The sequence below is a fragment of the Temnothorax americanus genome, unplaced genomic scaffold (genome assembly GCF_048541705.1).
Source record: "Temnothorax americanus isolate GAGA-0224 unplaced genomic scaffold, ASM4854170v1 Scaffold8, whole genome shotgun sequence".
NCBI classification, from domain to species: Eukaryota; Metazoa; Arthropoda; class Insecta; order Hymenoptera; family Formicidae; genus Temnothorax; species Temnothorax americanus.
This window is the reverse complement of record NW_027509802.1, coordinates 293,721-315,921: the sequence shown is the minus strand read 5'-3', so window position 1 is coordinate 315,921 and position 22,201 is coordinate 293,721. Positions and strand designations below refer to the sequence as shown.

Genomic DNA, 22,201 nt, shown 5'->3' with positions numbered 1-22,201 from the left:
TTACAACATCAATCAATCTGAGATAAAAGATATTACGTGTTTGTTGCGTTCTTTATAATAAATATGTGGTTATAAAATTATCAATTGACGCATTGACGAAGTCGTGAATGATCTCGCGAATATTAACAACGAACCGCGCGGGTGCAGGAAACTTCAAACCGACGAAACAATCCTGTTTCCAATTCATGTCCTCTCTTCCTGGAAATCCACGGGGAGAGAGAATAAGTCACGTGCGCGAGCGGCATTCAATTTTGTAGTGATGACGTTACAGAAAGCTAGCGATGGAAAACGCAATTATGCGCAAATCTACTTACCGCCGTCGCGCGCAAAACGGAATCTGGAGCGTTATCCCAAAAGCGTTAAGGGAGACGAATGCGCGTCGGGATATGCCCTATTCATTATCGAGATAATCCCATGCGAAATCGAACCAGCAATCAACCGCGCTCGATAATTACGTTAAACGGAATTAAGCCGATAAGCATCATAAGTTCACACGTGGGCTGCTCTGTCGCGCATGTGTGCGTGTGTGTGTGTGTGTGTGTGTGTCAGGGGGTAACCGTTATCCAGTTATCATCATCAAAAGGATAGCTGTGCAAACAGAGTTAGAATGCAATTTCTGTTTTCCCAGTAACTCTCTGTAAAAACTGTGTACCCTGCACTGTGTAGTTCTGATCGCGTACTTGTAAAAACTGTTGGTGTACAGGTTTTTTTTTTACGGCGCGATAACGTTATAACAGTGTGTTTTCGATAAAACCGGGGCACCATCTCTGTTGTTCGACTTCGCGCGTATATTATACCAAAAAGATTTTAAAGCCGATGGAATGATCGAAGGGCACGTAAGTATATGACGAAAAGGAAATGACTCTTTTACGGCTGTTTTTCGCTTCGGCAGTTTCGACCAACATTGCGCGCGGTTTTTCCTTGTCAGTTTTATAAATTTTGTTGCGCCGACAGCGTTTTAACTATTATATTGGTTTAATTAGGAATTTTACGTGGCGTGCATAAGTTAAAAATAATTATTTTGACATTCATCAAACGACAACGACAATTCGAGCTTTCGTATGAAGTATGATAAATGATATAATTATAAACAGAAGTTCTAAAGTTTCTCTTTTATACACACGCTTAAATCTACTACCTTTTTTTTATCTGTTAAAAGTCTAAGCTGATTGAAATATTGTAGGCGAGACCGAGAGGAAAAGTGGAATGTTCGGCGAGTCTGAAATATATTCTATGCATTTTTATGTTTTCTTTCGTCATTTTGAGCATATAAAAATATTACAAAGTTTGTGTTGTACAGATAATGTTTCGTCGACTGTACGGGACATCGTTTGCCTGTTGCTCGCAAAGTTACGGAAGTTCATATAACTTTGCTCTCGCAATTTTTCACGTTAGTATTCATCTCATCACCAAACTCTGATTTTCCCCACACAAAGCGATAGGAGAGCGGACGCGCGAGTTGTTTAGAAAAATCTCACCTCGTTGCTGGATTCAGTTGCAGCATTTCAAAGAGCTCTAATTACGCCACGGAGCTCCTTGTTCTTGCGGCATTAAAGGAGAGGAAAAAAACACGCGCACGTATTCCGCGTGGCAAACAAAGAGTCGTCCCGATTTCATTGGCTCGCGATATCTACTTTCAAATCGCCTCACGCATTTTCTCGCGTATGCCGCGGACGGCTCGCTTCGCTAAAATGTTTCTGCGAGGTCAAATGTGACTTAAATAAATAAAAAGTGAAACTAATAACAATAAATTGACACATCGATCGGTTACTGTAAATTTCATATCTTCATCATACATGAGAAGTTCATTATTATTATTATTATTATATATTGATTAGAAAAAGTACATTTGTGTAAATAAAAACGTATCCAATAATATTAGGTCCATTCGTTTTCGCTGCACTTCTGAACTAGTGCCAATAAGTTAGAATGAAAGAAAATATATTTGTTTCATGATCTAAAATAAAGACATCGCGCCAGAAATCAATGCCATTATGAAGCAACTTTGAAAGAATCTTTCGAGTCCGATGCGAAAAAGATTTAGCCTTGTTAAGTATCGTCGAAATTAGGTCACGTTTACGTATTCCGCAGGCGAGGGTGAATCGACGGAACAGAGCGTTCTCCCGCCGTTCCCCGCCGCGGTGGCAGTGACATCGTGGTCGGCAGGGTCCAGGGGCCCATGGCCGGGAACTGTTTTCGCCGGTTCTGGTGGTGGCTCCCGATCGCGATCCTATCCGGGTGCTTCTCCCCCGCTGTCGAAGCCGGTATCTCGTGCACGTCCACCTACCCCTCGGAGACAGCGCGTGACGTGCGGCCCCGGCCCGACGCGGACGTGATAATCTTCCTGGGCGAGAGATGCGACGCGGAGATCAACGTCACCGAGATACAGGATCACTTGGAGCGCGATCTAGCCGGCGAGCACTCGATCAGCGTGATGCCGAGATCCGGTGAGTATATATATATATTATATATATACTACTTGTGCCGGGGATACTTTATCCGATGATACTACTTATTCAATAATTCGGCGAAGCAGCCGTGCGAGTACTGCAAATTTTATACGCGATATACGATATTGGAAAAAGTACAGTTTGAATATTTTATGTAATTACCAATTGATGTACACGTGATGTACGCGCGACTAGAAAATGTTGTCTGAACGTGTAAAACGGACGTTGAAAATTTACAAGCGCGCGGCCGATGGTATTTAATGACGCGTATATAATTAATTATACAGGGGGGATTACATGTGCGAAAGACGATAAATCTGAAACACGCACCTCGCAACATCGTAATCTCGAATACATTAATTAATTCGAGGGCTATTTCTCTCACCCGAGTAATTAATTATAATAATTATACAGAGCAAGCGCTTATGCGTTCGCTGCATGCCAGAGGTGGCAATGTTAAATTTTAACGTAACGTTTCGCTCCTCCCCCCGTCGAGAGTAATGCTATTACGCATATATTCGCAAATATACATAGATTATAGAGCGTAATATAATCATTCGCGCACTTCCGTAACAGGTTATCAAGCCGGCCCTAAATTTACACGCCCATGAATCACGCGACGTCCAATAATCCCATTACGTATTCAAATCGAAACTCGGCCGGCTATGCCGATTCGGCCGGTTCGACGTTCGACGTAAGTGCCGGGCTAGCGAGAACCGTTGATGGAGATTCTGTAGAAAGGGTCCAGGTCTCGAGAGAGCGCGACGCGTTTGCCGTTTGTAGACGGCAAACGCGTCTCACGGAAACGACGTATATAGCAAACTAGAGTACCGTGTATACCGTCGACGATGCGACCGGAATATAATGCGATTCGCGTGGCACGAAGTTGATACGCCGAGCTCGAGAACGACTCAGGCGACTCCCCGCAGTCCCCGCAAGTCCCCGCCGCAAATCCGATTCTCCGGATTCTCCCGCGAGAGTGGCCGCGAGAGATCAGCATTCAGGAAGCGCGGCTAATAGCGTCTCCGCCGCGCCGAATTGTTTGCGGCGTTTGCACCGTTGTATCTTGCGCCAATGATCGCCAACGGTCGCGTACACGTATCTCTTGCGCGCTGAGTGATACGTACGTATGCGTCTGGGTCGACTGGGTCTGAATAGAATCGTGGGATTCGACGTTGTTGAGTGCCGGCTGTAACGAGCGGAGGGCACGAGAGCGTATATAAGTACATCGGTGACTGTCTCCATCTCGGGATGGAGGAGGATAGCGAGTTTATCGGAATCGATAGCCGACCCATTGAAAATTACGCCATTAAATCAGTGCATCACATCCGCACTCGGCACTCGCCATCCTGTAACTGTAACCTGTAATCTGTAACACGTCCTTCAGAGGTGGTATAACAAGTAGTCGGAGACAGTGGAAGATCGCCCGGGCCGGTCGCCGATAAATCTCCGATCGTCGTCGCTCTAAATGGGAACTGAATGGTCCGATTAATTAATTTCCACTATTTCCATCAGAGACGTGTGAGACGGAAACCGGGGGCCTCGGCGCGCTGATCCACGCTCTCGGCGAGAGCAAGACGAAGGCGGTGATAGCCGCGCTCGACAGCTCGATCTGCGAGGTCGCCGCCAAACTCGCGCATCTTGGGAATAAACCGCTGCTAACTTGGACTTGTCCGCTGGTGAGTGTTATCGTTTACTCCGCGAACGGTCTTCGCAGTTTACACACAGTTATCGGAGCTGTCGAACAGCAATTAAGGTACATTTCCCGGTATCTCGAGAGACACAGCTGGGGTCTTGCGATAATACTCGATATAAAACGAAGCTGTTATACACTACAGCTCTTTCTCTTGAAGAAAAATAGCGGAGAGAGAAAGATCTAGAATTTTACGTCGGAGTAATTAAACGTTACGTTCCTCGGGTATGTCTGACTGTTGTTGACTTGTATCACTAGTATCACTTGAAAACATTCTACGTGGATATTTTGACTGTTATTATTTTTTATACCGATCAATAAAAGTATTTTAAACATTTTAGAAATTTAATTTTTCGAGTGTGACATTTATGATACATATTGATGTACGTGTCGCTTTGTTTAGATTAAATCAATGCGAAAATATGTTTTTACGGCAGATTCCGACACGTGTTTTTCGGGATGCCGATATCATACCTTGACAGGATGTTGTTATTAGTAAATAAATATATTCGCGCTCTTCTATGGAATAATAAATATAAAAGTGTAAAATAATAAGGACTGCGCCGCGTCAGACGTGCAAACGAAAGGAGATATCAAAATGCACGCGGTATGTTTATTGCCAGGCGCGTTTGTAGCAAACCGTGAAATACGGCGCGACGTTATTTAGCCCGTTGCATTTCTTCCCGGCGAGCAAAAGTTAAAATGATGAAAATTTGTGCGCTCGTAAATAATTATATACAACGTAATATCCCCGACTGGAAATTGGCAAGGCTGTAAATTTCGCCTCGGTCTCTGTATACGTAAATCGATTCTACTGGGAAGAAGCAATTTTAATTTTAATAACCGACTTGCGAGCATCGGTTGAATCGAACCGGATAAATGGTTATTTCCCGATATTTAGTTTTCTAATTGGTGCATGGTCCGATTATGGACATTTCCGATGCAAGCGGCAAACTCGCCAGTACTTATACTCCGTCAGGTGCCTGAGTGGAGGCAATAAATATATAGAGCTTCGTCAAATTTCCTTTGATTCATCCGTGAACTTTGTCATCGGCACAATTCGCTTGAGCGAAACAAATCGCCGCCTCCGCGAAAAAGCTTTTTATCCCGCTCGTAGATATTTCACACGTCCCCCAAGACGACAGTTATGTCATCGTTTCAGCAAATCCAACACTTTCGGGTATTCTTTGACTTGCCTAAAAGGAAATTGAATTTCACAATGCCGTTATATTTAACTTTTAACCTTTGTCCGAAGCAGTTTTTTAACGAAAAAGAAGCGAAAAATCGTTTCAAAATGATAACATTGCGGAATATGAATGCTATAAAAAATGTTTTGGATTTTATTTTACTATATGAAAAAACGCAAATAAACCATACGCACATCTGTTATTGCTTTGGAAAAGTTATGTGCACCAAAATGAATATCCTGAAAAATTTTTACAAATATTTTTCCGTAAAACAATTTTGTTCGTCGGATAGTATTGATTTCAAACAGAAGTACCGTAGACCCCGAACCGAAAATAAAACGTCTCGAGTAGCGCCTCGTTAAAATTTGAGATCGTGAATATCGCTAACTTGTTTTCCAGAGAGATTTAAAGGAAAGGGATCTATCCTCGATCATTAGGCTCTCTCCTTCATTACCGTCAATGGCTAATGCCGTAGCGGAAATATTCCTGCACTTGCAGTGGAAGTCCGCGGATGTTATCAGTATAGGTAAGTCCTCGGAAAACACTTACGTATATATGTATAATTACTCTAGATAAATTCTATTGAGCGAATAGCATTAGCTATAACAAATAAAAAATATTGCCTATTTCAATTTTTGTTTTATTCTAATGTTTTTTTATCATCAACATACAATATTTTTTCATTGTCCATCCAATTTAAATTATTTCAAAACTAAAATTTTACAAAATAGAAGATAAATAAGTGATTTTTAAGATATAAATACAACAAAAAATATGAACTATTTCAATAATCTTAAAAATATAATTTGTAAAAGATAAATTTTTTTATAGAGATGCTATAAAATTTAATCTAAATATGTTCTGCATTTCCAACAAAAATATAGATACTTCGTGACAGCTGATTAAAACTTGGTTAATTCACGTCTTTGTTAATTCACGACTTAGCTTAAGAATTACGTAATGTATTTTGCAAGTCGGCTCCGTCAAACGAAGCGAGAGAGGAAGAGAGAGAGAGAGAGAGAGAGAGAGAGAGAGAGAGAGAGAGAGAGAGAGAGAGAGAGAGAGAGAGAGAGAGATGCGCGATGCAAAAAAGCTCATTTATTCCAACGTGCGCCGCACGAGAAAATTACGTATGACTTTTTGCCCCCTGACGTCACAGCCCAATTTCGTTCAGTCGAGCCAGAGTTTAGGGATTAAGGATCTGGGACAATAATGACCGATAACAACCGAGGACAGTCGGAACCGAACTGTCCGACCTGTCCATTAAAACGCGATGCGCGACCAGCGCGTTGAATTTTAATGCGCATTAGAGAGATACGATTAATGCCGTAGATCGCGAGCCGTGGTCCAGTCTGGACCGTGCTGTGATCAATGCGTTCCGAAGGATCGGCGTCGCCCTGCGGTACCACCTGATTCTACCCCATCGCGCCACCCTCGAGCAGATCCGCAGGATTCTGAGGTCCGTGCACAGCGTTTCCCGTCGTGGTAAGTAATGCACGATTAATCCCGTTATACGAGAAACTCGCGAGTATTACTCGGCACTCACAGCCCCGGCTCCGAAGTCTCCGTGTGCGTGTGCGTGTGTGTGTGTGTGTGTGTGTGTGTGTGTGCGTGCGTGCGTGTGTGTGTGTGTGCGTGCGTGCGTGCGTGCGTGCGTGCGTGCGTGCGTGCGTGCGTGCGTGCGTGCGTGCGTGCGTGCGTGCGTGCGTGCGTGCGTGCGTGCGTGCGTGCGTGCGTGCGTGCGTGCGTGCGTGCGTGCGTGCGTGCGTGCGTGCGTGCGTGCGTGCGTGCGTGCGTGCGTGCGTGCGTGCGTGCGTGCGTGCGTGCGTGCGTGCGTGCGTGCGTGCGTGCGTGCGTGCGTGCGTGCGTGCGTGCGTGCGTGCGTGTGTGTGTGTGTGTGTGTGTGTGTGTGTGCGTGCGTGCGTGTGTGTGTGTGTCTATCTCTGCTGGAGTAACTACCGAAACTATCGGATTGAGGATTAAACGGCGTGAGGCAACGCGCGCCTTCGTCCTGAACACGAATGGCGCGTACACGCGTCCCCCTCGTACTTTCGTCCTGATGAAATCCCTTCGTGATCGAGGACGTTTATACAGTTCTAATGCCCTACGACTCGCGCGAGTCACAGTTTGATGGCGATGCCATCAGCTCTGAACTATTCCAGATGGTGTTCGCGAACTTAATCCTTTAATTACGTTCCGTCGTTGCGAATTTACATAGGGTGTCTCGGAACCCTTCGACTTTAACTCAATTTAATCCTATTTAGGGTCGATTTCCTTTCTTCCTTAATACACGTCGAAGTATCAAAAGGTGTCTTTCAATATTAAGCAGCAATCTTTTGCAGAGATGAAATAACAAAATTTTGAGAGACGCGAGTATCGTCAAAGAGAAGGAGAAAAATCCGTCGTTGAAATAAACATGCAGATTTATTACATTTTTGCAGAGTAAATTAATCCGCTTGAAAAATATTGCTCAAGACTAACACTGAAATAAAATAAACATAGCCGTCGCAATATAGACAGGTGCGAGTTTATTGCTGTTTATATGCTCTTTGAGAAATGGAATTTAAGTAGAAATCTATATATATATATATATATTTCTGAATCTCTTTACAAATCTTTTATGCGCTTTATATGGGGCTTAAGATAGCTCAGCAAGCGCAATTTCCAGCGAGTAGAAGTAAATAGACAAGAAGATTGCTCTCGCTAGTACGTGGTGTGCGTTTATGGAGGGTCGTGAAGTTAACAATGTCTTTTTAAATGTTTCGCCGTACATAAAAGACGTCGCGGGACTTAGCTCGGCTGCTGAACCCAGGTTTAGCGGCGATAAAACCCACCTGTGCGGCCAATCTGCAGGTCTTCCAACTGCTATATGTATGAGAGAAGAGAGAACGCTTATGAGCCATCCGAGGACCGTTACGAGAAATTGAAATTTCGTCGCAATTTTTTTTCTAAATTTTTCGCATCGCACCGATCGCCACGTAATAACCGCGCGTTTCAGCATCTCCGCAGAAGCGGGATTAACTTGTTAGTTAACAACAATTTACGACGCCCGGCGGTGTACTCGGGATTGCAAATGAATCGAGTAATGGCACGACGACGACGACGTGAACTTTCCATGGAGGGTTCGCCTCAAGCGAAACGTATAGCTTAATATGAGATATGACGTAGTCAAAGCTCGTTTTAATTAATTTCAGCCTTATGAATGAACGGTTCGCTTCGCATTTCACTGAGATAAGCGCAATCTGCGTTTACGCAAATGTAAAGGACACGAAATGGCTTTTACTACGTACGAGTGGGTCTTGCCCGTTTATCCGTTTTGTCGTCGGAATATACATTTCAGAGTTTACGATTTTATTCTACGACGGAAAGGTGCATGGCGTCTCTTTGTTTCTCTTTTTTTCCTGCAGTTAATTAATATCAGCATTTCCTATAATATTTTAATTAAAATCTCCGGCTTTAAAGTTCTTTTGAAAAGGTTATAGATATATATATACGGCTATATAAATTCAATCTCCACTCGATTGGTCATTCCCTGGTCGTTAGCTAATACATCATTTTCTACGATTTATCCTTCTTTTCTCCGTGCCCTTTTTCCGTTCGTCCTTTTACTCTCCTATTTATTCGTGCACGTACATTCATACAGTACAGAATATTGCGAATCATACCTAGGGGCTATATGATGGATGACGTAAAACTATAGCAAAAAGGATGAATTTTACTATTTACTTTGAAGACTTTCTCGTTTCTCGTGTCAATTAAACATATATTTTGACTTTTCAAATATTATTTTTATAGAAAACCAATAACTCATCGGAAGCATTTCAAATTTTTATTGATTATTATCCAATTAGATATATGAATACTGAACACGCTATTTAGGCGATTATATATTTCTAAGATATATATTATATATATATATATATATATATATATATATAGCAGTTACTATATCTAATCCCTTGGTTTATTAACGTGAATAAACTACGATAGATATTGCTTTGAATACAATTTCTAAAATAATATTACATGTTGAATAACGTCACTCTGAATGATAGATATAGAGAAGACTTCTACATGTCGATTTATAAGAACCTACTTACAAAAAAGATTGTAAAAATAGATTTATTATACCTTATCTTCTCTTTATCTAAATTACAAATCACTTAAAATCCAATAAGTAAATAATAACATCAAATAATAAATAATTCAATTATGATCTAAAATCGTCTATTCAGATCTCTCTTTGACCTTTTATTCGTTTACCTTCATTTCATATTCCTCTTTATGCAGTCACGCGAACTTGATCCTTCTTTTTTTTTGCCAGTTATGGTGCTTTGTCTGCCGCTACTCGACGAGATGACGAACCGCGTTCTGATCGAGCTGAACGCCGCGTGGCAAACGCACATCCAGAATTCCGTCATTCTGATGATCCACACGGAGGATATCGACCTCTTCCTACCGAGAGACGACTCGCCGCCGCCCACGTCACCCCCCACCGATCCGTCGACCTTGGCCGAATCCGCGATTACACAGTCTTCCAATTTTTCTACCTCGAATGTAACTCGCGCCGGCCCGTACACGACCCCGGAGAGAGACGAGAGAATGCGGAGGGTGCAGCAGACCTCGCGAAGATTCGCCCCGCCGAGGAATCTCAGCAGCACCACGATGGAGAATCTGCTTGTGGTCGCGCCACTCGATCAAAGGTAATCAATTATTAACGACGTTAACTCTCGGGGTCACTTTATATCGATGTAAGTAGTTGCGGGTTTGAGACATTCTAGACCCGCGCGGAATAATGCAGCTTCTTCATGAAATATAAAATTATACTTTTAGACAGAATATAAAGTTAATTAACAAAGATATAGATTATTCAGTTATAAACGTTATTATAAATTTTATATAAATGATAAAATCTATTCTAATTTTGTTACTGGTTGATTTCTTCAAGATCGATATAGACAATCGTTACAATATTCATAGCTTTTCTTTTCACAGCCTGAAATCTGCCTTCGTTACATTAGTCTATAAGTAAACGATATACCGTTCGTGATGAATTATCTACGTCATGAATATGTAATTTTTTTTTCTAGAAATCGATATCAAGTATCAGTTAGGGCATCTTAAGTCTCAATGATTATTAATTATCGCGATTAAGTCATCCACAAATGTCGTAGTTAGCAAGAACGCAACAACGGATCGTGAATAATTCTGCAGTCACGCTGGCAAATTAATTAACGTCCTCAGAATTACGTAATTAATCACTTGTCCTTCAGAATACTTGTAGCTCATTTTCTTCGCGTATATACTTGAAGGGATATATAAGTACTAACGAGAGAAGATTTATAATGGCAAAAATTTCCCGTTACTCAGATCATCCTTCAAAGATAGAGTTTTGAAGATCCTCGAAATAACAGCAAAAAATATCAGCGTGTCGTAATGCAAGCAACAGCTTTCATCTCTCTTTAGAAACACGCATTTTTACTGCGTTCTGGGAAAAACTAACATTAATATATTAAAAATATTATAAAACACGAGATAAAATAATGTTTAAGAGATGAATCATATTCTTAACCAAATTTGCATTAATTGTTTAACACAAATCTAAGGAAATTCGACTGGGACGTAAATTGTCGGGGAGTCAGCTGAGAGGTTGACCTTAATCAAAGGGCTTTTCTTTGATTGAGGCAACAACGAGGCTACGTAATTACGAAATTCCACCGCCGCCGCCGTGCGGTGCGCACATGACGATCCCGAATTATAATACAAATCGTGTCTGTCGGATCATCGAGCCGAGTTAATTGTAGACGTCGATCCGTATAATTCGCTACATGATTAACTCATGGGAAGTGGCCCCGCGGCGTCCCCGGCGCGGCGGGGCGTCGCGACGCCGCGTCGCCTCCTCAAGAGACACTCCCGACGTCGACGGTTTCTTACGCAGGTACGACGTGAGTAAGATCCTCAACGGCACGCAGAATTACGCGACGCTGGCGTTGCTCGATCGACTGAATGAATCGCTGACTGTGCTGACGCGCGACAACAGCAGCCTCGACAGCCACAACAACAAGATATACACGTATGCCCTAATGAACTGGCGTGACGCCGGCTGGGAGCCGATCCTCACGGTGGTCGAGCGGCATCAGCAGCAGCTGATGGTCCAGCAGCTGACGCCGAGTGCGATGGCGTTTCTCAACATCGAGGCGCCCGATCTGCCGTCGTGCGACGTCGACGGCGATTGCCCGAGTGAGTTTTCAGAGGATATGATAACAGCATCCCCGCCCCCGCCGTCTGTCTCTTTACGTGACGGTTTTATTGCGTAATTAATATGACATTAAAGGCAATAACACTTCAAATGGAAAATCGCGCTTGCGAACGGTGCAAACTAGTCTGCGGATGACGTGCAATTATTAATGCATAATTAACATCGTATATATATATATATATATATATATATATATATATATATATATCGTGGAAGAGAATGAATATATATATATATATATATATATATATTATATTTTTATTGGGTTTTGTCTATAATGTGCGATGCTCGTGCGATCGCGTCGCGCTACGATCGGAGGGGGTATTGTCAAAAATAGGATAGGATAATTGCGGAATGGGGAAAAGGTGCGAAGGAAGGGCCCTCCCTTTGTACCTTTCCGATCGGGATCGATAGGCAGCTCCCTCGATTCCGAAAATATCGCCCTATAACGCCGTAATGAGGTAATGCAGTGCATTAATTATTTAACAGATGGCTTGGCCGACATGTCTTTCCGTTCCACACATATCGTAGCTATTATTCTTGGGTCGCTGCTGTTCACCTTTGTCGCCATTGCCGTCGCAATTATAATCCGGTGAGCGATCACTTTATCACGTTATACATCATATCGTTTATAGCCTGTAGCCAAACCGAAGAAAGTGACGTGCGTCAACGCTTCCATTGCCCCCTAATCGCCAGAAATACTTCTTCTTTATTTCTGTTGAACATATATTTACAATTTTAGAATCAATATCAGGTTTTCATGGATATGTTCCTGAGTTATATTAAATTGATTAGCATTATTTTGATTTTTAATTGAAATAATAACTAGAAAACAAACAAGTTACAATAAATTTTAATATATTTTGAGAAATGATGAAGCATTTGTGTTGATCAATAGTAGCGTAATTTAAATTAATTACGCTACAAAGTTTTAATATACAGAATACGGGAAGCATTTTGATACAAAGCTATTTTGTTATGAAATTTTTCACACTTAAGGGAGCGTTTATTTACAAAGTGGACATAATTTATAAAGTTCTCAGACCCTTGTTATTCTTAATAAGCAGAGACTTTGTGTTGGATACATGGCAATTTATTGCAGGAAGCGGCTGCTTAAGAAAAGGATGTCCAAGGGCCCGTACAAAATCATTTTAACGACGTCGGACTTCGTTTTTCCTCAAGTGCCTCCAGTAGATTCAAGAACGGTGAGTGGAATTTCATTCGGAAGCAGAACATAACAGGGACTTTTAATCCTTTCCTTTCAGCGCCGCCGAAAGGATTATAAAGAATCCTTGCATAGAATTACTAAAATTATTAATAAAGCTACTTGGTTACTTTTTTCATCAATGTCTTTGATCGTTCCCCCGTGAAATATCCCGCGAATGGCGTGAAAGGAATTAATATATCTCGCTAAACTCGTCGGTGAGTTTACGTTGTGAAATTCCGTGTTCACTTTTTATTAGTATACGTCGAAACAAAACCGTAATGCGACGTTTTATATGGCGGGAGCAATTTTTCACTGTCGCCGAGTCAGGATTGTGGAGTCGTGTTAGCGCTGCGGACGAACTTTTCTTTGCGGGGAAAAATTCTTCTTAATATGACGCAACGGAACGTTTCGTACGCGAGGGGCCGCTACGCTCTTGATAGGATATATTTCACGCGGAGAGAACGGTCGCTGAGCTCCTAAATGATCAGTCTACGTGGTAGAAATAGCTGATAAAAGTGCTAAATGTCACCGTGACGCTAGTTCACTCGGCTTAATTGAACCGCCGAGCGAACTTTAACCGCGCTTCAGGCACCCCTTATATATATGCTACCGCATATTAAATATCATGAATAGTCATCGTAATCTTCGTTTTAAAAAAGTAATGTTTACGGCTCTTTTACGGTGCTCCATTCAACTGCATGCTTGACATAAAAGAATAATATAAACGACGTATTTCCAGAATAAAATCTCTCCTTGAAGAAAGAAATTATTTATACACAAAGTAAAAATCTTCTAGAAAGAAATGTACATAAAAGAGAGATTTGTAAAGCACAAAACGACTACAATGAATGCTTTTTGCATAGCTTGTTCATGCGTATAAGGTATTATATTAGCTTATTCAGTTTCTCTTTTTCCGCGTTTACAACCATTTTTATATCAAGGATATCAGGTCGTAGCGAGGTCGAGCTTTTCCGGCAAACATTATGTACAACCATTCGATCCTATTACCTCGCATCCTACCCGTTCGAATATCCGCGGTGAAGTACACTTTATCGCACACGGCGCGCGCGTGTTCTTAGGTAGACGAGGGCATCGAGGCGATGCTGTGCTGCTGGCTGCAGCAGCTGCAGGAGTTCGGCGGGCCGGAAGTCGAGAAGCCGGATCTGCTCCAGCTCGGGAGCGTGAACTCGCTGAGGCCGTACCTGCAGGCCAGCGGCGGGAACATACCGCGGAACACCTTCTTCAAGGATCCACGCGCTAGATATAACGTGAGTTGTGCACCTGGCAGTGCCTGTTTAACAATCGCGTCCGGATACACCTCGCGTTCACCTCGCCGTGGCTGCGAGACTCGAACGCTGCGAGAACCTCCGCGGTCCTCCTTTCCTTTATCTTCGCCCCAGATTTTAATCTCCGTCGATCGAGTTTCCGTGTTGATCCAGACAAGATCTAAGCTCGGGCTAACTTATATAAGCGTCTGATAATTTACGAGAGACGACACGCGATAAGAGGATAATAGTACGTAGAAGAAATATTGTACTTGACCAATATTTTCTAGCTTCCAATTTTATCCCGTACCCGTGTTTTTATATATAAAAAGAAAATAGAGCGAGAATCAGTGAGGAGGGGAAAAAGAAAACTTAGGATGTCCCATATATCTGCTTTCAAGGCATTATCGGTATTCTACATTGTATATGTACCTTCGCCCTTGCAAACAATTTCATCCTTGATCACTTCCGAGAATTTTCTGCTTGACACGACGCGCGGTATTATCCGATAGCGCTAAGAATATATTCCGAGACGCACATCGATATTCATTTTCGCACTGACGTCGTAGACGTCAGTGTCCCTTATATCCTTACACGGTGACGCTGATTAATGCCGATGCCGTAAGTTCCGGAATATGATCGGACCGATAAGAACCTTTTATACGTAATGAAGATTGATAAGATATATGGTATTAAAACGCACGCTGAAAAAGATGCGAGCTAATCTCCGGTTTTATCTCAATCAAATGTCACGTCGTCCGAACGCTCCCCCCCCCCTCGGGCGACAGAAGTCGATAGATTACAAGACGGATGTAACGTTGTATCAATGTGCTCCGAGTTAATGATCCGTCCTGATTTCTGGTAGGGCGACTTGGTTCAATTGAAGGAGCTGCCCTTTCAAGGTACGTTCGAACTGAAGAACAAGGCCATGGACGTGCTGGTCACGGTAAAGACGCACATCCTTTTATATTCATTCCTCTGAATTAGATTTTGATCTGTGTTTCTCCCCACTTGCACGTTTCTACTTTTGAGCAGATCCACGGGCTGCGACACGAGAACCTCAACCCACTGATTGGATGCCTTAATGAACCTACGAGACCCTGTCTGGTGTCGGAGTACTGCTCGAGGGGCTCCCTGGAGGACGTACTCGTCCAGGACGAGATTAAACTCGACTGGTCCTTCAGATTATCCTTGCTCACCGATCTTGTACGGGTGAGTAAGACCTGAAATATGATGCGTTAAACGCACGTGCCATGGCACACCGCCAAGAAGATTTCGAAAAACCAGAAAGATTTAAAAGAGATGAAAAAATATCAGTGGGATTATACATTTCGATTATATATTTCGTTACCGTTTAATTTTTAATTAATATAATGAGACTAACGTGAAAATGAAAAGGAAACATTGAGTGTGTGTGTATATGACATGCAAACAGGTTAAACCGTTAAAATTATTATGCAGAATAATCAGGGACGTGTAAATTTTAATTTTGATGAGAAATCCCTGAATAATTTTAAAGTTTTGAACTTGAAATTGATTCTATATGCATACTTTGAAACTATGATAATTTTGTATGGCTTATGTTTGCTTCAGGGTATGAAATACCTTCACAGCACTCCGATACGCGTCCACGGCTACCTCACGTCGCGGAATTGCGTGATCGATGCGCGGTGGGTCTTGAAAGTTACCGATTACGGCCTGCCTGCATTTTATGAAGTCCAGAACATAGTGCCGCCAGTGAAAACAGCTCGAGGTAAGTTTCCTTCGCTATATACGACTCTTGTTTTGCCTCATCATATCATCTTCATGGTACATTCGTTCGATGTGATCTCTTATGTGGAATTTTTAAATTTAAACTCAGATGAGCAAGAAAGATTACAATAACTCCTATAGCTCCTGAAAAATATCATATTGTTATAAAATTATCTTTTTGAACCTACTTTTTTAATTGCATGAAAATTACATTTTGTGCTCATCAGGCGCTATTATCTCAGTGTTTGCGCGCTATTTAGAAATTTTGCCGAGATACAAGTTACTCAAGTTACAAAGTTTTACTAATTAAAAGTTAAACTGCATGCTTTGCTAATTGAAGATATTCAAACTGTGAGATCCAGGGTTTCGTGTTACTTTAGATAATATAGGATTATATTAGGGGAGTGAGAATAGGATTAGAATAATTAGCATAAGCGAGCCGCTATTAATTTCGTTAATAACTGCCGGCTTGTTGTTCGGGATAGACCTGTTGTGGACCGCGCCGGAACTGCTTAGGCATCTGAATTTGCGGAAAAAAGGAACCCAGCCGGGGGATGTTTACAGTTTCGGAATTATCATGCAGGAAGTTGTTGTTCGCGGAGAACCATTTTGTATGCTCGCCCTATCTCCGGAAGGTAATGTGCGCACGATTTCTGTTAACGTTCGAAGTACATGAGGATCACCTCTTCTTCCATGAATCCAGACTTGAAATAATTCAGTAGACCGAGAAAAATGTATTTATTTCCTTATATCAATTATTTCAAGTTGTAATCAATTAATTGTTTCTGTAAGGCCAGGATTAACAATTTAAATTATGCTTAGAGATAATAATTGCTTGGCGAACATCTCGTATAGCTTTCCATTAAAATATCGAAAAAAATATAATTATAGTAAATGAAAGAGAAATGAGATAAGAATGAGCCAATTCTTCGCGCATATCGTTTTCCGATAAAATGATTAACGATAGACACGTAATTACAACTCAGATTTTGCGATTACTGAGGATTAACGCTGTATTTACGCATTAATTTATTGGCGTCAATTATCCAAAAATACAATAAGCGTGAAATTTCGGAATCTTGTAACGGCGCAGTGTCGATCGTCAGCGATTTGAAATTCTAACGCTAGAATTTTACAATCGCTACGTTTGAGGATCAAAACGTCAAAGGCATTTCACGTATCTCGTAGATATAATCGAGAAAGTAATGAAGCCACCGCCCCTGATCAGACCATCGGTCAGCAAGGGTGCCGCGCCACCGGAAGCCATAAACATCATGCGCCAGTGCTGGGCGGAAACTGCTGAAATGAGGCCCGACTTTGACGACGTTCACGATCTCTTCAAGAAGTTAAATCACGGGAGGTAAAATCGATGGCCGACCATATAATCTTCAAGGCATTGTGCCCCTTCAGAGCAGAAATATTGGATGTGACATTGGGCCGGAAGTCAAGGACTGCGGTGCCGAAATTTATTTTTCGCAAATCTAATCACGATTCAATGATGTCGAACAGTTTTAGCTTTGAAGATAAAGACTTTTTTTTGTTAAATATTAGTTACATTTTTTTTTACGTCAATAAACTTCAGCAAGTTAATAATGAGTAACTAAATATTTATTTTTTTTATTATATATTTAGAAAAAAAGATCTTTATCAATCTCAAAGAAATATTTATTTCTTTACCCAGCTTTAAATTTCATCGACAAAACAAGTATTTTGTGATAGTAATCGAAAAGACGCCCCAACACGTTTTATTTTCAGAAAGGTAAACTTCGTAGACACGATGTTTCAAATGCTGGAGAAGTATTCGAACAATCTGGAGGAACTCATTCGCGAGCGTACGGAACAGCTTGACATGGAGAAGAAAAAGACCGAGCAATTATTGAATAGAATGTTACCTAGGTAAACAACAGAGAAATATGTAAAATTTTTATTTCGCGAAAATAATGCTGTCAGAATTGGTTGGATAACGTTATTGTCGATATTAAATTAATTCACTTCTGTTGCTTAATAATTAAAATTGGAAATTGACCAATTTTTAACAAATTGACTATCGGTAAAAAATGTATTAAATTGACAGAATTATTATTTTAACTTTTTTCGGGGAAAATTAGCGTATTTGACTCGGTGTTTCTAGTTCGGTCGCCGAGAAACTGAAGCTCGGCATGCCCGTCGATCCCGAAGAGTTTCGCGAGGTCACGATTTATTTCTCGGACATCGTTGGCTTCACGACGATATCCGCGCGTTCGACGCCCTTTCAGGTGGTTGATCTTCTCAACGATCTGTACACTTGCTTCGACGACACGATTAACGCATACACGGTTTACAAGGTAATTGCATGATAATCGCGTGGCCATACTTTGTTTCCAACAAGTTTATTTACCTACAATCTTATTTATATAAAGATAAAATAAAATAAATAATTATGTTTGCAAAAGAAAGTCTTACAAAGGAAAATAATAAAATTAGATATCAAGTATAATTTCACCAAGTACTATATAAACTATATAAATAAAAGTCGGCTGCTGCTTTTCTAAAAAAAAAACAGCATCCAAAATTTTAATTTTCTGGTTAGACGATATTTTTATCAGAAGACATTTCGGATTCCGAAATTACAGAATGCATATTCGAATATCATAGGTGGAAACAATCGGAGATGCCTACATGGTTGTAGGCGGTTGCCCTGTTAGGATACCCGATCATGCGACTCAAATAGCAACCATGGCACTCGATCTGTTACATCAGAGTGGAAAGTTTAAGCTAAAACATCTTCCGGACACGCAGCTCAGGTTACGCATCGGTCTCCACACGGGTTAGCTATTCAAAAATAATTTCTAATTAATTTATAATATATATATACTATATATATATATAAAAGTAATCGTACGGTATAAAATTGCACTTGAAATTTATATCCATTTATTTATTTCACTCCTTTTGCTGTCAAGGAGCTAACACAATTTGTCACAATATAACGATCGATGACATCGGTTTAATTGAATGATTAAAATTTAAAAACTGACTTTCAATCAACTTTGAGAGCCTTGCGAAAACAAAGTTTCATGTAAATGGTCGATCGAATCCTCTCGCTCGGAGATTTATATCGCTCCTATATTTTACGCTGATTAAATCCGTGCTGAAATAGCAAATCCGGATGGCACGTCGTCGTTTCTTTCATTCGGCAACTTCGCGAAAAGCGTTTTCGCGTACCTCGATCGAAATATTAAGGAAAGGAATTTCACTTTTTCCTCTCGTCAGGCCCGTGTTGCGCCGGCGTGGTGGGTTTAACAATGCCGCGTTATTGCTTATTCGGCGACACGGTGAACACCGCTTCGAGGATGGAGTCGACCGGGGCGCCGTGGCGTATCCATCTAAGCCAAGCGACGAGGGATCGATTGACGCAGGTCGGCGGATACCACGTCGAATACCGCGGGCCCACCGACGTCAAGGGCAAAGGGAAGATGCCGACCTACTGGCTGCTCGGCAAGCAGGGCTTCGACAAGGAGCTCCCCAAACCGCCGCCCCTTAGGTAAGACGTTCCATCGAGAGCATTTTCTGAATTTCCACCCTACCTCATTCCCCGGCTTCCAGCAAACTCGGATCGTCGTGTAAACGTACTCCGTGATTTAACGCTTCACGCGCATCCGGCAGGTCTTATTAAGTTGAATTTATTGCGACCGGTCGCTTCCCCTCTTTTATTCGACGCGGATGTCACCACTCTTTTTTATCGCATTTCGGGCGTTTTGCTTGGAATGTAACGTGACAAGGGTAGTTCCAAATAAGTTGCCGAATACTTTCGGTCTACGAAGCGTACCCGAGTCTTCGTGAAGAAAAGGGTCGGATGTAATCAACGAAGTTACGACGCATATTCCTTTGATTAAGTGTCAGAGAGCGCCGAGCGCTCGAGAGTTTTTAATTATGTAACAATGGATTGCGCGGCAGGCGGCCCGTATACTACGTGCGCGTTAAGTTTATCGCAACAACCGCGCGACTTTTGCCTCGTATCTTACTATTTATGATTGTGCGACGTACTCGCGAAAGTGATACAACAACAAAGTTTCCTCTCCCGCACCGTAACTAGATTCTTTTATAACACCCGTGGGCAAAAAGTGACCTACTCGGTGCGTGAATAAGCGGGAAAGGAAGACCTGATATTGGAAGTATTTTTAGAATTAACGTTTATATGCAGGGTGTTTCTTCGATCTGACGCGCAACTTTTCAGCCGCAGATGGCAGAATCTAAGAAAAATAGCTTCCTCACAAAACCCGAGAGAGTCAATTTAATGTTCCGCGCGGTGGTGGAAAGTGGAAATAATTAAATTTACACTTATTACGCAAGTAGTGACAAAACTTTGTCGGAACTTTAGTTTATAATTAATTTCGAATGAATTTGAACAGGAATTTTTAATTAGTTAGTCGATCTTAAAATTAAACTGAAATATTTATATAAGCGAAATACTATTTGAAATGTATTCTAAATTTAATTAATTGAATTTTATCATCGTCGTTTAATGAAAATAATTTGATTACTTAGCATGATGAAAAGGCGTTCAAGTCTATTTTTAACCATGCTCTTTGCATTTTTAATGTAGTTTTATTCGCGTTATTTGATTTCCAGATATTTAATGCTTTTATCTGTTGCCATTCTGCTGCTGCACTCAGGGAAAACCATGGGTAAGTAGATTCGCATATAAATATGAACGCATTTAAATCGGTCATATTATTATCTCACATATTGAATAAATCTCTTTTCACGCTAGATACGTGGCGAAAAATTAAATTTTATAATATCATCTGTTAAAATTTTTTGTCCGACACGTTAAAGAGGAATTCTTATAAAAAATTCATCGCGAACTTTTTATCAGCCTGTTACAAGCAACGTAAACCAAAATGAGAATGCAAAACGCAGCGCATGAATAAACATACCCCAGTGACCATCAGGATCAAAACGATGTCAAAATGTCAATTACTCTCTAAAAGTTGCATCTCACGTCCTTAACTCGAAAAGTTTATTCCTTCCTCGCCTAAAGTTAAATCCTTTCCCTCCAATGATGTAATCATATCATTCCTCGGGATGCAACTATATAATCACTTTTATAACTTTCCAATTTCTGTCAGTTCTTCACGAGCGATATACCAGCCCAGCGTTTAAACGGCGCGACGTTCATGAATAAACACACCCATACGAAACATCTGGTTACACCCGGCATCGAAATGTCGTTCGCATATATGTCAATTCGCGCAAAAAATTCTCACATATCCCCGCGTTTTCCGGCATATGAACCTCTCGGCGGAAAAATAGCGGTACACATAAGTAACGCAAACATTCGATACGTACCAATTCTCGTGCGCCAGCACTTCGGAATGAAATTCGAGTTCTTTTTCCTTATAGGAACCGTAAAAAAGCTACGATAAAAGTTGCATTTTAAATATATCGCAACTCCCAGAAACTTGTATAAACGCGAAAAATATGTGGCGCTTGCGTCAGTCACGTTTCCACCCGGCGGTTCCTACGCGTTCTCCCCTGAATATTCTATAAAACTTTTCTTTCGAAGGCTCGACGAGAGTCTCTTGCTGGTCGGTCACCAGAACGGAGCGTCGAGCGACTCGGCGTGCTCGCAGCTACCGGTGATCCCGTCGCAGGACGAGACGCACGAGGAGGAGCCGGCGAGTCCCGTCGAGGTCGTACCCGACGGTCAAAACCGCCAGGATTCCGTCAGCAGCGGAATGACTACCAGCGACAGTCGAGCCGCGTCCTTCGAGGAAGGCGCCGGCACCAGGAAAGTCGCCGTGTCCGTGCACAACGAGCGCACGTTGCTGCCGAGCTACTCCTTGAAGTCCACCAACGACTTCGTCGAGGTGTTGCAGGGCAAGCAGGAGACGGTGACGAGGACGAGCGAGACGGTACACGACGGCGTGACCAAGAGCACGTCCAGCGACAACCAGGCCTCCCTCAGCGTGTCGACCTCGATGACCGGGGGCGATACGACCGCGGCGATCCTCGGCGCGTCCACCAGCTCGCTCTCGTCGATCGCTAGCTCGGCGGCGTATCGGCAGCCGCTGGCGAGGCATCGCCGCTTCGCTGGATGCATCGACGAGAATGATCTCAGCACACCGTACAATTATTACAGATGTCTGTCGCCCAACGAGCATCACGGTGCGTATTCGGAAAAGAGAATCTTGCACGGCAGCCCTTTACTTATTCGAAGACCCCGAAGCCCGAAAATCATTTTTTTAAGTCGAATTCGATGACCGATCGATTAACGAATGTTGTCTATCTTTAGAATTTAAGATAAGAATTTTTTATTGCAATTTAAAATTCTTAGTACATACAAACGAGAGATATTTCAAGATATCTGACCTCAATTTCGGTAATTGAATTATTTATTATACAT

General features: G+C 41.9%; 1 protein-coding gene across 4 annotated transcripts in view; it reads left to right on the top strand.

The window, feature by feature from the left end:
* LOC143907033 (retinal guanylyl cyclase 2) overlaps positions 1-22,201 on the top strand; it is a 46,507-nt gene that overhangs the window by 18,290 nt on the left and 6,016 nt on the right. For all 4 annotated transcript variants that reach the window (XR_013259706.1, XM_077423521.1, XM_077423520.1 and 1 more), the window contains 20 exons: positions 2,092-2,447; positions 3,966-4,129; positions 5,730-5,856; positions 6,663-6,815; positions 9,655-10,033; positions 11,269-11,570; positions 12,079-12,181; positions 12,692-12,794; positions 13,876-14,064; positions 14,927-15,007; positions 15,097-15,273; positions 15,655-15,814; positions 16,299-16,448; positions 17,002-17,173; positions 17,569-17,709; positions 17,945-18,137; positions 18,448-18,619; positions 19,066-19,336; positions 20,469-20,480; positions 21,362-21,963. Coding sequence is in view for 3 of the 4 variants with exons in the window: in XM_077423521.1 (XP_077279647.1) it covers positions 2,180-2,447; positions 3,966-4,129; positions 5,730-5,856; positions 6,663-6,815; positions 9,655-10,033; positions 11,269-11,570; positions 12,079-12,181; positions 12,692-12,794; positions 13,876-14,064; positions 14,927-15,007; positions 15,097-15,273; positions 15,655-15,814; positions 16,299-16,448; positions 17,002-17,173; positions 17,569-17,709; positions 17,945-18,137; positions 18,448-18,619; positions 19,066-19,336; positions 20,469-20,480; positions 21,362-21,963 (3,919 nt within the window). In the remaining variant the exon portion in view is untranslated. The remainder of the gene's footprint in view (positions 1-2,091; positions 2,448-3,965; positions 4,130-5,729; positions 5,857-6,662; positions 6,816-9,654; positions 10,034-11,268; positions 11,571-12,078; positions 12,182-12,691; positions 12,795-13,875; positions 14,065-14,926; positions 15,008-15,096; positions 15,274-15,654; positions 15,815-16,298; positions 16,449-17,001; positions 17,174-17,568; positions 17,710-17,944; positions 18,138-18,447; positions 18,620-19,065; positions 19,337-20,468; positions 20,481-21,361; positions 21,964-22,201) is intronic.